Below are 17,656 nucleotides of genomic sequence, written 5' to 3'. Positions count from 1 at the left end.
TGGGCGCTGTGAAGAACAGAAGAATGGGTTCTCTGCTGGAAATCGAACCCTGTCCGTCCAACCCGCCGCTATACCGACCGAGCTATCCCCGTATGGTATACACGTAAACAAAAATTGCACTTATCTCCCCTACTGATCGCTTCTGACTTTCATTTTCAAAGGTTGGTATGTTATTTTTCTCATATGGTTACCATCTGGAATAAATCGTAATTATACCAAGGACACGGCGCAGTGTCTCCACTGTACGTGTGAAAGTGTTTGGTATGTGTTTGTCACCGTGGAAAAGTTCCTGACTTGTTTGTCGCTTCATAGTTCTGAGCCTGTGGCGAATTGTGAGGTGAGAGGTGATCTGGAAAGGGTTCGGAAGGTGGCAGCTGGGCCCCGATTGAGGCGCGGCCGAGGAATACCACGGAAATCTCAGATAACTGATACTGTTGCCGAGATTCGAATGCACCGTCTCCCGATTACCGGTTAGCAGTTTCACCTCAGTGCCAACCCGCTGTGTTGTCATCTCGTTTAAGATCAGTCATGAAGCCTTTGGTACCTTAAGTACATTGTTATTATTTTGTGACGTGTAGATACATTGCCAAGTAACAGCTGTTGCTAGGGAACAGCTCTGTGGACACGTTGCTTCCCCGGCAACGAGAGAACACCCAATAATGGAAGATACATTTCCTGTTCTGCCCGTGCCGGTGCTCTGTAACGAGTAATAGTGGCTCCCCGTGTGGAGGTGGGTTCGAATACCTCCACCGTAGCCCTGCGAGTCGTACGAGGAAACGAAAATGGAACCCAGTGCCTGGGGTTATAACTGGGCCACCCCGTTCCCGGCGGAGGGATATAAATACGGGGTCCTGGCCCTCCAGGTTAGGGAAGTCTCCAGTCTAAGACAGTAAAATGTGATCATGAGTCCTGCTAGACTGTGACCTGAGAATGACTGCTCTGGGGAGGACCAGCAGCAATTATAAGCGACAGACCCGTCCTGTCGTCAGAGAGGGCGCCCCACATCATCAAAATCCTTAGGTGTCTGACATTAATAAAAATCTAGCCCTAAGCGCCAGATGGGTGGCTTGACCCGTCGGTCGTAACATAACTTTGAGAAGTGAAAAGCTGGTAGCTGAGACCGGCGACAGTTCGGAAACCCAGAGGAAGGGGGATGTCCGCCGTTGAAGCCGCTACCAAGCAACTGCTACCGAGTCTGCTACAGTGACAGTGATCTTTGGAGTGTGTAACTGAGTGAGACTGTCGTACTTATTTCAAGTTACAAGTGTAAGTGTCCAGTTAACCCGACTACCAATCCACACCCCGTCTGTAGTCGGTCACTTGACAATATTTTATATTTTGACGCCGCATTACCGCGCCCATGAGCCAGGCTGAGACGTTGGGGGGCCCTTATAACTCAGTAGCATCGTGGGCAGTCCGTTTCACAAGATGTGAGCCGACACCAGAGCGACTGCTCCTAGCAGTTTTTACGAGTGTTCACCGGGGATGTCTCGCAAACAGTGAAACTGGTCTCAATTACACCCGCGATAATTCACTCATCCACTAGATAATTGCGCCTCGCTGTCTTTCCAGCAGCCTCTCGCTTCTCTCCGTTTCTGTCTGCACTTAAGCACCGGATCATGAAGACATTACAGCTGCATGTCTACCTAACTTTGTCACAGCACCGGGGTGAGTGGTGAGCTCACGCCCCGACCGCATATTCCCCGGTTCCAGAGTTGGTCTGTACACTGTGGACAGGAGAAGAGTGTCTTTGCCCTTCCATAAGATCGAATTCTGGTCCCGGAGTTAAGTCAGCGAGTGAGCTCTGCCCCCCATACCCGTAATGATTCTCACATAGCCTCCGGCCAGGTATGGAAGTTGTGATCTGGGGGTCGGTGTGTTGGCATGTGCGCCGACAGTTAGGGACCAGACATCTACCCTCTCCGGATTTGTGGGAAAATTTTCAAGTACAGAAGAAGAAGTGCGGTGAATATTAATACCGGAAACTTAAAAGTGTTTCGATGTGGAGACTCCACATCTCTCAAGAGAGCCAGTTTAAGCTTGTCTTTGCAAAAGATGACGTGTCCTTAAACTTTGAATTCTTGCAAATGAAAGTCAGCACGCAAGTTTCCAGCCCCCCCCCTCCCTGACCAATAGTGGGGGCGTCGATGGATGTTCGAACGTTTCGTCCAACACTGTTCATGACGTAGGAACTAAAGTCCTTCGAACACGCCACCCTGACAAGCTGATAGTCGTCCCGCCAGTGATTAAGGTATCTGAGATGTTGAAGTTATCATGGCGCCGTGTAACCGAACAAGTTGCGGTACTAGTGGCGCTGTCAGTAAATGGGTCACAGATGGAAGTAAAACAGCTGTAATAGACGTAATAGGTTTTCTACGTGTATCACTAGGTAGCACCACAGTCCAGCTTCATAACAGTCTACGTTGCAGATGAGCATTCTCATGTTCATAGGCTGGTTTCAAGAGTCAAAATGGCGACCGTCCTTGAGTGTATTACCGAATAGCAGAGTTCTGTGGTTTTTTTTTTTTGTGGGCAAAAGGACTATGTGCAAAGGATGTTCTTAAAGAAATGTTTCCTGTTTACGGTGGGAAGTGTGTGTCACATAAACCGGTTCACAACTGGATCCAGAAATTCTCACAAGGATATTCTAAAACCGCGGAAGTGGCTGAGACAATAGCCAAAAGACTTCTATTCTGCGAGTTTCGACGCGCTGGTAAAGCGATGGGACAAGCGTATCAATGTTGGAGTATATGTCAAAAATATTAATGTGTATTTCCGGATTCGAATATCACATGTTTTACGTTTTATATCACTTTTTGGCCTGTTCACTGACTCCCACTCATGCTGATATTCTGGAGATCCTCGGTTAGACTCTCGGCCGGGGCACCGTTTCTCCTGACTGATTTTTTCCGTGTTTATGCACAGGCTCTCCAGACAAATGCCGTGGTAGTATCTCGATAAGGCCAGATCCTTCCCAATTCCGACACTGTGTACTCTCAGCTGTTGAAAGCGCCGTTGAAATAAACCAAAAATATCGCAGGCTAGTCCCCATATGGGGTCGATTTGTGGGATGGTTATTGAAAGAATTTGAGTGCAAGTAGAACGAACCGCTCATGGCCTAATATCCTTGGAGGAACTGAGGAATACCACGAGGAACGTGAGTCGTGGTAGGACTGGCTTCCCCAGCTCAGGATAACGGTGCAGATGTGTCTGTTGATATCTATATTGTGTATGGGTCCAATTCCTGAGGAATCTGGGACTGTGGCCAGGCGTCGGGCAGAATGACGTCACAGACGCGACCCCTGACGCCGACGCACTTCTTTCGATTCTTGGATTGACGACTATTTCCGTACGTAGCTCCCTGACAGCTGCATTATAGTGGGAACAGTACCAAGACCCGATGTGTCTCAGACCCTTCAAAGCACAGTGGTAACCCTGTATACCATCTGTATTAAAGAATTTTATGCCCTGCCCATGAAGAGTATTTGTGTGTTCCGTATGGTTCTCACAATAAACAGCGGCTATTTCCCTAAACAGCATTAATCGGTTGGGCTTTGTAGCGGAGACGTAATGTTTCCTGTGAGGTGCGGACTGAATTGTTATATATAATTTGGAAGTGTATCTGTGTGTTCCGTATGGTTCTCACAATAAACGGCGACTGTTTCCCCAAACAGCATTAACCGGTTGGGCTTTGTAGCGGAGACGTGATGTGTTTCCTGTGAGGTACGGGCTGAATTCTTACATATTATTGGAAGTGAATTTGTGTGTTCCGTGTGGTTCTCACAATAATCAGCGACTGTGAAACCCGTAGCCAATCGCTATACCGACTGCGCTATCCCGTCTCCACAAATGTGATAGTGTCTGAAATAGATCACGACCACTTCCATGTCGTTTTGAGTTCGTCTCTGACGCCTCCATTTGACGTCTAGTTTCTGACGTCATAAAATTACCCACGAGAAGTGCTGTACGGTGTCACAGCGTGACGGCCACAGTATGCACAAATTTCGGAATGTTCGGAACTTGATATTCTCGTGAGCAGGGTTCGTGGAAGCTGCTCTAGACTTTGTGGGCGTGACTCGCGACTCCATTGCTTGGCTTTGCGTCTGTGCGTCAGATGCTGTCAGGAGGGCGCCATGTGTTTCTGACACGTGAACATTTCAGATGCAGACTATGACGTACACGGTTACAAACACGCAACCATAAATCCGGTCGAAATTTCGGCTGGAAGTTAATACGGTCACACATTTCGTAACTTCTCTGTGGCCCGCCTGGGACTTCGACTTAGACGGTTACGCCTCTGAGATATCCAGAGGTGCTGGAGTCGACCCTCGGCCAGCACACCGTCCCTCTCTACCGATGTTTTCCTTAGTCTCCCGGAATTGCCGGGCCACTGCTTCGCTTAGACCGCAGCCGCCTTCTTCCAAATCCTTTCCAATTCACGTTCAGCTCCTTGTGGTCTGGATGCAGCATCAGGGCGGAAAATCTCTATTATCTGTTGTTGCGCGTCGTAGCTTTAGAGATACGCTGTCACTGAATATGCAAGGCGAGGATTCCTTATCCCGCTCTTAAACCCTGAAGATGGAGGCACTGATTTGCGTCGAAACGTCTGAGATCTTTACTGGACTGCCTGGCGTCACGTCTCGGAAGGGTTAGTAGTAGCTCTCCATAGGAACTAGCATATTTCGATTTCTTTTGCTTTTCTATTTGGGACCGCTTATAACAAATTGTGGTAAACGGTAAAACTATCCCTGTAACCGGCCGTCGAGAGTTGTGAGACGTCGAGGCTCCCACATTTTCTAGATGATAGGTTGTCAGGCTTACGGCCAGCCTCCCGTTACACCGCAGGAAGATTCCTGGCACTCGTTTCTGTTAGAGGCGAGTCAACTCCAGGGCCATAGTGCGGCTGGAAGATAGGAACCCGCGACTTTCCGCCTTGTAGCATAGTACCTGAACCTACTACGTCATCGCTTGCCCCTCAGATTATGTTAGGTGGCAACGGGGTATTTGAACTGGATACAATTGCAATTTATGTTCCAAATTCCCCTGACACAAGAATACGGCTGTGCGCCGGTATGTAGCGGCAACATACCCTACATGAGTGTTGGGCATGTAGTCTCCGTCACACAGCCAGGCGTGATCATGAAATCGCTCTGCAGGTTACTGTATCGTGGAATGCGATGTCCCTATTGTGGCAGGTAGAGTCCCTATTCCTAGACTCGGCCGCTAGCAGTAGATTTGGTCGAGTCCATTGAGATAAGGGTTATAGGGTATGTGTTTTAACGGGACCTCCGTTACATTGCGTCACCCTCCCACAATGCAACCACTGTCCCTCTACTCCTTGTCACACTGCTCACGCAGTCTGGAGGCCAGGCCTAGAAACACGGAGGAAACTGCTACCTCCATTTTCAGGGTGGGAAAGGAGTACAGATGTAGGAAGACGAGGAAAATTAGCGGGACTGTGAGTGAGCAAATGGGAGGTTGTTTCCCATAAAATGGCAGGACCAAACGTTTGAGGAGAGAAGTGATTATCTTTTAGATGAGGTATTGCTACTCTTCTGCTGTAATGGGGGAAGAAGTAGGTTTCTCCGAAACTGCGGTATAGCCAATACGACAGCAAGCTTTATATTCGCCGTCATTTAATGTATCTGCGTATTTCTGTCTTTGCCACGAATTTAAGATAGCGAGAGACTTGTTTCGGTCTCTGGCCCCTGCGTGTCCAGTTTCATTCACTTATGTCTGGCGATCCGCCTGCCGAATGGTAGATTGGTCGAAATTCCTTTTACTGTATCTCGAAAACCTCAGAGCTTACGGAAATAAAAATGTATTCGACGTGAAATACATCTTCCAATTTTCTTCGCAATAAGTTTCGTTCGAAACATTTTTCGATTCGACAAAAAATTAACAATTTAAATTCGATTGAACCATTGAATTACGATTTCTACCTCGTGTCTTCCCGTCAGACGAAGGAAAGAGCCAGTTTTTTTAAATGTTTAAAGGCGCTGGGACAATGGATGTGTGCCGAGGGAGCCCTTTATATTCAGCGAACTGAAAAGATCGATAATTAAAGGATAAAACAGTGAGCAAACAGAATTAAAACATCGGCCTACGGAAACAGTTTTGCTCACTTCGCTCTTGTGTGAGCGCGCCGAACGTAAGGAGCCGAAGTGTTCTCGCTTGCCCTCTTCACGTCTCCACGCCCCTCTTCACTCACTCCCCTGTCCGTTCGTATTCCCGAGAGATCCCGTTTTCCGTAATGTAGACGTTCCTGTTGGAACTTGAGGTACATGGGCCGCGAGTAATGTAATTCGTTGACGTCAAGAGAACTCTGTGTTTCTGTTGGTCGATAATAGCACTGACCTCGTGATATGACGGGAAAAATAAGTCCCTGAATGTCTAGTGTCAGGCCCATTCACCTGGATACACCGTTTGTCATATAGCTAAGTCCCCCTATCCCCTCTACCTTACCGAATGATACGTCGAGGCCGACTTCGAACGCCATCACCAACTATTTAAATATTCACAGGATAGACAGGATGCGCAGAAACAAGTTTGCTCACGCTTTCTCCCACCGACTGCGTAACTTATTTATACAACGTGGTAACGCTCGAGCGCTGTGGTAACCTCAAATGGCATAATTCGAGGTCATCAGTCTCACCGTTCAAGTTTTCCGAAACCCTGTGTTCTCAGAATACTGGACGGCAGACCAAATCCTCAGATACAATAATCTTGCGTCGTGTAAGATTTGAGGTTTTCACGGCGGTGACTATGAAGAATGCCGTCTTGTGGGATGTGGCGCCGTGTAGATATTGTGTTAACCGACGTTTCGGAGGAACGTGTCGCCTCAATCTTCAGGATGTAAGAAATCCGCGAGCGATGAACCAGCGTGAGCTGGTGTCTGATTTCTTTTACCCTGAAGATGAAGGCGACACACTACTCTGAAACGTCGGTTAACTCTACATGGCATGTCCCACAAGACGGCATTCTTCATCTTACGTCACCTTCAGAGCGCTCTCGAATTCTCTTTCTGAAATATGGTTTACGTTGGCGAAACTGAGCGTGATCGTTAAGAAAACTGCACCGTGTAACCAGCCGAATGCCGAAAGCAAACCCGAAATGGGCATAAAGACGATGGCCTGCCGAGAAATGACGGAGGCGCATCTAGAAGAAGAAGAAACGATGACCTGCCAGGAGATGGAGCCACGTCTAGAGGAAGAACAGCCGACCTCACTGGACAGGAAACCACAGGCGGCAGAACAACGAGAAGTCCACAACGAAGATGCCATAGTGAAATCGGTCAGAGGACGGAAGAGGAGGCATAGGTGCAAGAAGCTAGCTGCAGGGAGACTCGGAGAGCCGAAGAAACTGATCCGAGGAGATTGTGGATCCCGGTTGAAGTTGGCTGCCGCCTGCAGGAAGGTGTCCCGCCGTGCAGCAGTGGCACGACATAGGAGATATGCATTCAAGAAAGAACGGACCCAAAATCAGGGTGGGTGCCAGAAGAAATGTGTCGCCGATCCCTGAAGGATGACCCGCCGTGCAGGAGTGGCACGGTGCAAGGGACACATCGTCGGGAACAACCAGACTAGGAACAACGTTGCAAGAGGAGCCTTAATAGGGCGGAGACTTCAGGTGGAACCGGAGGGCAGCATTTGAGTGAAGGATGAACACACGACGGCGGCTGCATCTTGGGAACGAGAGAACAGGCAGCCGAACTTTCACGAAGACCGTAGGCTTGGATATCGGGCAACAAGCAGTAGAGATTTCCAGCAGATTACAGAACATCAAAAACTGGACACTGTGGAGGGGTCGATCCCCATCGGAAACGGGAAAGGAAACAAGGAATAGAGGAGGAACCGGTAATGTAGAAACACCGGCCTCCCGGGCATGAATGGAGAATGAAAGTGTTATGTGAATGTGATAAACGGATCGACGAACGCTGGACCATGGAATTGCTCGGGACGAACAATCCTAAGAAGGGAGCGGAGGATGTAACGCCTGTAGAATAGTCGCTGCAAGAGGAGTAGCCGGACAAAAAGAAAAAGGCGTTGCAAGAACAGCCTGCAAAGAAAAGGAACGGGGATGTACCGTTAGGCTATTCGGGACGAACAACCTTAAGAAGGGAGCAGTGTGACTTATTGCGCTATGTAGGACACTCCCTCCCCCGCCAACGGTGACGCAACAATATCGGAGCGCTCTCGCTGCTACGGTAACAGGCCAGTCAACACTCCGCCCCCCTCCCCCCGCGGTGACGTAACGGCACTTCCCACTGTGACGTAACAGGGGACAACGCTGGTAACACGAGGAAACAGGGAGCGGTATAAACAGCCGGCTGAGCAGTATGTGAGAGAGAGTGTGATCAGGCGTGACACAGTGTGGATCGTGAAGTCGCCGAGTGCAGTTGAAGTCTAGCAGTCGCCGAGAGCAGAGAAGTAATTGTGATACTGCCGATGACAGTAATTGTGAATTGTACAAGTGCACGAGCGAGTGTTCAATAAATTCGCTGTATCCAAGACTGCGTGAAGTTATTTTGTCGCGTGACATATACCCAGCACGTGACAATATTATATGGAAGTGTGTTTTTCTGTTCCGTATGGTTCTCACAATAAACAGCGACTGTTTCCCCAAACAGCATTAACCGGTTGTGTTTTGTAGCGGAGGCGTAATGTGCTTCCTATGAGGTACGAACTGAATTGTTATATATTTCCTTTTCCCATTAGCTTCAGCGTGTGGAGGCGGGGTCGAATACCTCCACTGTAACGCATCGAGTCGTAGAGGCGACGAAGAGGGAAGTCTCGAATCTGAGACAGTAAAATATGGTCGCGAGTACCAAGGGACTCGGTCCCGGGAATGACTACACTGGAGAGGGCCAGCAGCATTCGTAAACGACAGACCCTTCCTGTCAGGGAGAGCGCCCCACATCAAACCCTCATCCCTCTGACAGTAATAAAAACTGGTCTAAAGCCCAAGATTTTTACCTTATTCCCAGACAGATTGGCCGACTGACCGTCGGTCGTTTCATAAGTCTCAGACCCAAACTTCAGAGTTTCAAAACGTTGATGAAGTCTGTGTGCCGGTACTTCATATGCACGGTCCCCCCCCCCCACTCTTCCCTCTCCAGCTCTTTCTGCTCCCGGCCAGGGCGTGTCATTAGCTGTAAAGCTATGCATTCCTCCCACAAAATGTATTTGTGTTCTTTCTGTCCAGTAATGTTGCGACGGCCTCGGAATATCCTAGATACGAACCCAGTAGTCGCAGTTTCCTGAGTCCAAGGGGCGTGTCATGTGTAAGAATTGTCGTGTTCTGAACAATGTCCTACGCTGCACCAGCTTCAGAGTTACTGGAACGCGGCCCTACTTGAGAGACTGCTGGTCGCTGAAGTCGCGACTTCCGGAATTCCCAGTTTACTGTTTTGGCGAAAGTCCACCATTGACCCCTGACTTTAACCAGATGAATCCAGTGCAAAATTTTACGCCCAGTTCCGCAACGGTTCATTTTAGTATTATCTTCCCTACCACGTCAAGTTCCAAAATAACGTTCGTGTTTAAATCGGCGCGGTGGTAAATAACGAGGCAAGGATTGATAATTTGTTACTAGCGAGGCGTTCATTGTGTGTGATTCGTGCAATATCCGATCCATCCAACGAAGTCGGACTGTTAAAGCGATGGGCTCTACTGTGTTTGACTTGTGGAACACTTTTGTTCGTGTGCTGCTCAGATATTTTACTTCATACATTTCGCGTTCACATTCTGCGCTGCTGTGTGACGTAATAACGTTTTAGCGCATGTTTTGTGTCAGTACGTTTCTTCCATTCTCAAATGTTGTCCATGAATTATTTCCGCATTCTGTGCTGATTTATTTAACTTCATTCAATACTTGCCCATATTTTGCGCTGCTGGTTTTAATTTCGTTCACACCTTGGCCATATTTTGCGTTGCTGATCTTAATTTCATTCACAGCTTGTCCATATTTTGCGCCATTCTTAATTTCATTCACAGCTTGTCCATATTTTGCGCCATTCTTAATTTCATTCACAGCTTGTCCATATTTTTCGCCATTCTTAATTTCATTCACAGCTTGTCCATATTTTGAGCCATCGTACTTAATTTCATTCACAGCCTGTCCATATTTCGCGCCATTGTTCCTAATTTCAGTCACAGCTTGTCTATATTCTGCGCTGCTGGTTTTAATTTCAGTTACAGCTTGTCCACATTTTGCACTCGAATGCTTCATTTCATTCTGAACTTTTCAGTGTTTTGTGCCACCTTATTCCGTTCACAACTTTAACCGTGCATATTGTGTTGCTATTTTTATCTCCATTCACACGCATTCTAGTCCATGTTTTGTATGGGCTGTATATTGCTTCATAACTTGCTACCCAAAATAAGTTTATTCACCGCAGCGTAATACCGTTTGAAAGCGGAAACCATGAAGGGTGGAGCGTTGCATCTCGTGAGTTGGTTAAGAACCCCTTCCTGTCTGTGTACCCACGAGATAATGCTATTAACTTCGAGGCGTTTAGCCCTGGAACACTTCCCTTTGATACATCATTAGTAATTAAAGTGCCATGGTTATTTATAGGGTGACGCCTGCGCAGTGAAGTTGTGCAAAATGGCCCTAATAGCTTCCCCGTATTTATGTGCCCTAGATATAACAACTGCCGATCAAATTGGCCGGCCGCGCGGTCTCAGGCATGAACCGTCTTCGGTCGCTCGAATACTGGGATCGTGGTTTCGAATCCTACTTGAAGCATGGATGTCTGTGTGTTTATTCCTGCGTCCAAGGAGTCCTACCGACTGTGTATGGATTGAGAAACTGAAAACGCGACCAAGGTCCAGAAGGGCTGTAGAGACGTGGGTGGGTGTAAACTCGAGAGCAGTTGCAAGGATTTCCATGAAATGTGGTATAGGAGAGTTATACCAAAATGTGTGTGCACGTCCAAGTTTTTGTTTAAAATGGAGGCGTTTCTCTGCACATCCCGTGTGTTCGGAACAAAAGTTGTAGAGAAAAGCGAAACACTGTTCAGTACAGATTTTTCCCGTAGCTCCTACTGATTTCGAGATAAATAAGTGAACTCTGCGTAATCACTGATGTGAGTACTCCAAATCCTGCATTACTTACCTACTTACGTACTCATGGAGCTGAGCCCTTCTGGAGGAGCCGCCAATTCTGCAGCTACCCAAGATTTTCCCAGCATTTTATGGAACCCGAAAGATCCTTACCATGTTCACAAGATCCCTCCACTGGTCCCTATCCTGAGCCAGATCTACCCAATCCACACCATCCCATCCTATCTCTCTAGTTAGTTAGTTATTGGAGAGGGTGGGTTTCCCCATGCACTTAGACCTGTATTGGTTCATTGTGCTTCCCTCTATGATTTCTACCAGTCTCTATATCCTGCCGGTACTGGTGCTTACCATCAGTCCCGCCCAGCCAGCGAGACCGGCTCTACTGGCTGAGAGGTATCTATAATGCTTCCCCCATCTACCAGAGGTATTAGAGACTGCTGTTGGGCGGGAAACGTCCGTAATTTGGCTCAGTGACCTCCTTTGGAGATATGAGGTTCTTTTACGTGCCGTAAAGCTACGACACGGGACCCACGGCTTAAAGTCCCTCCCGGAGGACTTGTTCCCTGAATTTTTCCGCTCTTAAAAATTCGACGACCTTCGCCGGGTATTTGAACCCGCGTACTACGAGTCATGAGGTGGGAACGTTACATCCTATCTCTCTAAGATCCATTCTAATATTGTCCACCCACCTACGCCTTGGTCTCTCCAGTTGTCTCTTTCCTTCTGGCTTTGCCACCAATATCCTATACGCATTCCTCGTCTCCTTCATTCGTGCTACATGACCTGCCTACCTCGCTCCAAATCGTGCATAAGTAAATTAAATTTACTTTTGCTTTGAACCGTTAACTCGAAAGTTAGTATGCTGATTATAGTTGTATTTTTTAATGAATTTCTTTGCACAGATGTGTCATCAGTTCCACAGTTCTTACCCTGTGCTCACATATTATATTTTATTATCTTTATGTTAGTGGTACCAACGCAATAACTGGTAACGTTTGTGACTGAAATTCAGAGTGTGCCCGTTGCCAAACAAGTACCGTCTTGTCGCAAACTAGGTTGCGAGTGTTTCTTGAAGCTTGCTCTTCAGTTCCTATACCGACTGAACTATCCCCGTTGACCCTGCCTTTCCATTATTGAATGAAAATGTTACCTTAATGCAGCCCTCCCAACATTAACGTCATAATTCTGATAATAGCAAAGTCAACTTACCCATTCTCCATTTACCAACGCTTTACCCTCTCAACGGCAGATGTTTACCAGAGGGACCTGCCTACACTGCTTGGAAATCTTTAGAGCAAGAATATTTTCTGTTCCCCCATAGCGTCTCCCCGCCAGTCTGTCTTCTCTCTTCTTCAGGCTTCAGAGGGTTAATATTTTACATGTATGCAGTTGCAGCTTGATGTGCATAACTGGGACCAGATGACGTCATTCAGTTCACTTGAGTGGAGGTAGGATTGAATTCCGTTAGGTGGAGCCTCTGCATGTTCCGGCCTCCTCCAAAGACGACGAACACTTTAGAGGAAATGCTTCACCTGTATTGCATGCAAGTGTCCTGTGAGGTTTGAAACGCCAGTCTTCAAAATACGATTTGTTAGAAGCACAATAAACACTCGCAAAGATAATACGGATTAATGAAACAAAAGATTGCCCTAAAAGACGAAAATAACATAGTTGGTGATAAAAAGAAAAATCACTGCAGCAACTTCTTCCTCTGTCAGAAGCTGAAATCCAGGGTCTCCTTCACTCAGCTGAAGCCAGTCTTTGATATTTTCTTGTGTGGTTTCAGTCTCTCCAGCTTCCCTCAACAGAGTCTTAAAGTCCACTTTCTCCTAAATCCCATGTGCCTTTAACAGTATGTACTCAGCTGTGATCTCCCCAGCTGCCCTCGACACAGTCTGAAAGTCCTGTTGCTCCTAAATCCCATGTGCCTTTTATAGTATGTACTTAGCTGTGATCTCTCCAGTTGCCCTCAACACAGTGTGAAAGTCCATTTGCTCCTAAATCCCACGTGCCTTTTATAGTATGTACTCAACTGTGATCTCTCCAGCTGCCCTCAACACAGTCTGAAAGTCCTTTTGCTCCTAAATCCCACGTGTCTTTTACAGTATGTACTCAACTGTGATCTCTCCAGCTGCCCTCAGTACAGTCTGAAAGTCCTCTTGCTCCTAAATCTCACGTGCCTTTTACAGTATGTACTCAACTGTGATCTCCCCAGCTGCCCTTAACACAGTCTGAAAGTCCACTTGCTCCTAAATGCCATGTGCCTTTTACAGTAGTGAGTCGGGCTCCTTCCCAGCAGGTCGGCTGTATTGTGTCTGGTGCATGTGTTCTGACGTACTGAACTGGAACTTATTGAGCTAATTGGTTGAAGTCCGATGTAGGTGAGCCAGTGAGTTGCGGAAAAGCAAGCCTCATATTTCCGCAATGAACAGGGTAATCATACCCAATTATTGCGGAGTGCAGATCGATAACTCGCCGGGGGCGGCAGTGTTTGCAGGGTTGTTTAAACGCGGCATTGAATTTGTCTTTACCCGCTCGTACTGTGGGGGTGTGGGTTCGCATCCCACTCGAGGCGTATGTGTCTGTGGCCTTTTGTTCTTTAATTTTTGTCGGTAACGGCCTTGAGACGGGTTGACTCCGTGTAAGGAGGCCTACCGGCCGTGTGTAGGATTACGTAACTGAAATACCTGCCACAGACTTACAGAGGCCGATATAACCATTGGTGAATGAATTGAATTTGTTCGGTAAGAACATCGGCTGCGGAAGGTGTGGGTTTGAGGGCCTCTCACAGTGCTGACACTGGAAAGTACGGTTCTCCGGGATCTCACGCCGTGTAGTCCGGCATAATTTTACCGTCGTTTCGCCCTCATCGAAAAGTAAGCCAAGCTAGCAGCAAGCAGTGCCCTGCGTGCATTTCGTTTTCTTACTTATCCTGAAAAAGGAGGTGACATCCTTCGCCAAAATGTCGATAGCGTTCTGCCAGCGTACGCGTGGCCACATCGGAGAGGAGAGCATGTCTCACGGCGGTGACTACGGGCAGTACTGGCATCGCGAATGTGACGTCGTGTAATCCGGTAGTTTTCCGACGTTTCGGTGAATCGTATTGCCACCATCGTCAGGGTGTGCTTGGTTGTTTCAACTTCGGTCCTTATGATGGAGGTAGTACGTTCCTCCTAAACGAATGTAGGCGTCCACCAGACTACACGGGCGTCACTTCGCAGAATGCCGAATGCGTACCGTTGTGATAACCTCAGATGTTAAGAAATTCCGCTACCATCCGCGGTCTAGCCAGTCGCGGATTTTAGGTAGTGACGACGGCGACGAGTAAATTGTTGATGGGTCTCGCCAGCACAGTGTTTCTTGGTTTCGAGTCCCGCGGGACGCATGAACTTATTTTACTGTGGCAGTCGTGGCAGCCTGGCTTATACGCACATCGCAGTGTCTGTCTGGTTTTGCCAATCCGCGGTTTGTAATGTGTGCATGGTTTTCCCAGCAATAGGCTCACATCCGGAACAAATGCCATGGCTCCAGACCAAGACTGTTGATGTGTTTGAAGCGAAGGAACAGGCAGCTCCGGCTTCTGTTAACGTTATCGTAGACCACGGTTCCCCTAACCCCCAATTTCCCCCAAGGCACATGTCACGTAACCGCGTTGGGCAACCCCGGCCCTTTGTACGCAGCAGGTTCACTTTATACGCGTTCATTGATACCTTCAAAGGGAAGCAACGCAGTTCAAGTCGTATAGGTCGTTCTGGTGACGTCTTGCCTTAGCAGCGTCGGTCTCGGTGGATGAGAGGCCGCTTCTGTTCAGTGTCTCAAATGTTCGGTGTCTCGTCTGGCTTACGTCACTGTATAGGCCTGTGCAGAGCTGGAACTGCCGTCTGGTTGACATTTCTGTGGGCCGTGCAGTAGCACCGGCGATTTTCTTTCTAATTCGCTTAGTCGAAGGTGCAGTCCAACTGGGTCCCCTCGGCACGGCGGCCACTGATTGGCCTATTGTACCTGCCGCGGGTGATTATGATGATGGAGAATTTGGTGGCATGAAGATTGTCAGGGGAAACCGAAGTACTCTGAGAAAACACGTCCCAGCGCCACTTTGTCCACCACAAATCCTACTTGACCAGACCCCGGGATCGAACCCGGGCCGCCGCGGTGGAAAGCCAGCGACTAACCGCTTCACTTATGGCGCGGTCCTTCACCGGCGGTTACTCACCGGCTTCCCATCTCGAGTGCCCGGGTTCGATCCCATCTCAGGCAGTGTTGGGACTTTCTATGGGCGGAGTGGCACTGGGGTGGGGTTTCTCTTGGTACATCGCTTTCCACTGCAAATTCTAGTTCCATCAACTGCTCCACAGTGAAGACATCTGTCTTTTGGGACATAACGCCGTATATACCGGTGTTTTCCAGCCGTCGTTTCGGAGGAACATATCGTTTCCATCGTCAGGGTCGAAGAGTGAACCAGTCAAGAAAGTCAATCGTTTGATGCTTAGAAATTCAGTTCTCATCCCACAGGAAACATCTACTATCCCTAACAAAGGCCAGTCGGTTGATGTGGGAAATATTCGTTGTTTATTGTGAAGATGGCACGAAACACAAATACAATGCGCGGGCAGATTGTTGGAGATCTTTTAACGTTAAAACCCGGTGGTACGTATGGTAACTGATGGCCGTACACAGAAAGTTGAACTCCGTTTGTTACGATAAACTGACACTTTATCAGTTTTATTGCAACTTTTCCAAGTCCTGGAGAAGTGTGTGATTGTGTTGGTGTCAGCTGCGAGTGATGGCAGTGTCAGGGAGGCCTGTGGCTGTCAGCAGAGAAAGATACGTACTTTGCTGTCATTTTTTAGTCTGCTGCATGCGTCCATAAAGTAGGAATGACGTCTATTGAGTCTATTGAGTACTGCAATGGCTGGTTATTCTGTGAGCATGACGTCATAATATCGCCTAGGTCCCAGCTCTTTGACGCAATATCGCGACAGATCGGATTCGTTCGTGTATTTGCTTTGTATGCGCCTAACAAGGGTGCGGGAAAGCCGCCTGGAAGTCAGAGAAAATAAACAATCAGATCATGTAAAGTTATTTCTCTGTGAACGAAGTTTCTGATATTATAGTGTATCATCAGATAGTTAAGCGTTACAGTAAAATATAAACGGAAATGGTGTTAGAAGTTAGTCATCATGCAAGCTGCGCATGCGGTTGGCAAGCAGTGTTAGTAGAACTTAACGACGATTAACAAGCAGTTGTTCCACTCATTTTCACGTGTTTAATATAGTCCTTGTTGGACAAATCAGCGGTGAAAGAGGGTTGTCGACCCCAGATTATATGCATCATATTAAAACTGCTCCTTTCTCCCAGAAGTAGTTACTAAGACTGCCCGTGCGTTAGACCTCGCCATTCTCAACAGAACTCGCTGTGGATATGAGCCAGTCCACTGACTGAGGTAAGGACTTAAAATATGGAATATTGAAAATGAAGGGGTTTCAGTGAAGGGTTGTTCAATGACTTCTATGTAAATTTGGCAGGATTTTATTTATTAACACTTCAAAGCATAGTGGTTCTATATGTATCACATGCTTATAATATAACTTAATACTCTGTATTCTGCTTACACAGCGTATTTGTGTGTTCTGTATGGTTCTCACAATAAACAGCTACTCCCTAAACAGCATTAACCGGTTGGGCTTTGTAGGAGAGACGCAATGTGTTTCCCGTGAGGTACGGACTGAATTCTTATATATTATTTGGAAGTGTATCTGTGTGTTCCGTATGGTTTTAACAATAAACACCGACTGTTTCCCCAAACAGCATTAACCAGTTGGCTTTGTAGCGGAGACATAATGTGTTTCCTGTGAGGTACGAACAGAATTCTTATATACGTATATTATTTGGGAGTGTATTTGTGTGTTCTGTATAATTCTTACAATAGACAGCGACTATTTCCCCAAACAGCATTAACCGGTCGGGCTTTGTGGCGGAGACGTAGTGTGTTTCCTGTGAGGTACCGACTTCCTGTTTTAATAATATTTAGAAGAAATTGGTTTTTAAAGGGTTAATGAGCATACCACTAACTATTCCATGTGCCCTCCTGTGATGTGAATGAGAACTTGAACATGATGTATTACTGAAACGAATTAATCATGTTAAATACTCTTCATTGAAGAAAAACAATGTAATTTTGACGTGAAGTTCGTATTTTGCGTGTGTAATTTTTGTTCTTTTTTTCCCCCAGTGATGTGGATTTGGATACCCAAGGTCTTTCATACAATACAAACTCAGGAAGTTCATCAAATTCCAGTCTATCAACAAGGTAAGTTCAAAGTTCCAACTTGAAGATGAATCATCCAAATTAGCGCACAAAATTCTGAAACAGAGGTGACAGATTCTTAGGTATAAACCTGCCTCCTGTGGTTCTTTCCTTTTTTTATTAATTCGTTTTGGCCGCAGTTTGTTGGATTGTGCAGCATCTACCAAAAGAATGTCACTGCTGCAGTGGTACCTTTACTTCTAGATTATGTTTGGTGCACGTGGATAAATAAAATGCAATCTTCGGTGAGCGAAGGAGCGTGAAGTAAGCCTCTGTTGATGAC

The 17,656-nt window shown here is 47.1% G+C and overlaps 1 protein-coding gene across 7 annotated transcripts in view; it reads left to right on the top strand.

The window, feature by feature from the left end:
• Window positions 1-17,656, top strand: part of LOC111868402 (rho guanine nucleotide exchange factor 12) — a 443,237-nt gene that overhangs the window by 316,778 nt on the left and 108,803 nt on the right. For all 7 annotated transcript variants that reach the window (XM_023859003.2, XM_023859000.2, XM_023859001.2 and 4 more), the window contains one exon: window positions 17,299-17,376. In XM_023859003.2, the coding sequence (XP_023714771.1) occupies window positions 17,299-17,376 (78 nt within the window). The remainder of the gene's footprint in view (window positions 1-17,298; window positions 17,377-17,656) is intronic.

The sequence above is a fragment of the Cryptotermes secundus genome, unplaced genomic scaffold (genome assembly GCF_002891405.2).
Source record: "Cryptotermes secundus unplaced genomic scaffold, Csec_1.0 scaffold58, whole genome shotgun sequence".
In the NCBI taxonomy this organism is placed as follows: domain Eukaryota; kingdom Metazoa; phylum Arthropoda; class Insecta; order Blattodea; family Kalotermitidae; genus Cryptotermes; species Cryptotermes secundus.
The sequence above is the reverse complement of the archived record's forward strand: the minus strand, read 5'-3'. Positions and strand labels throughout refer to the sequence as shown.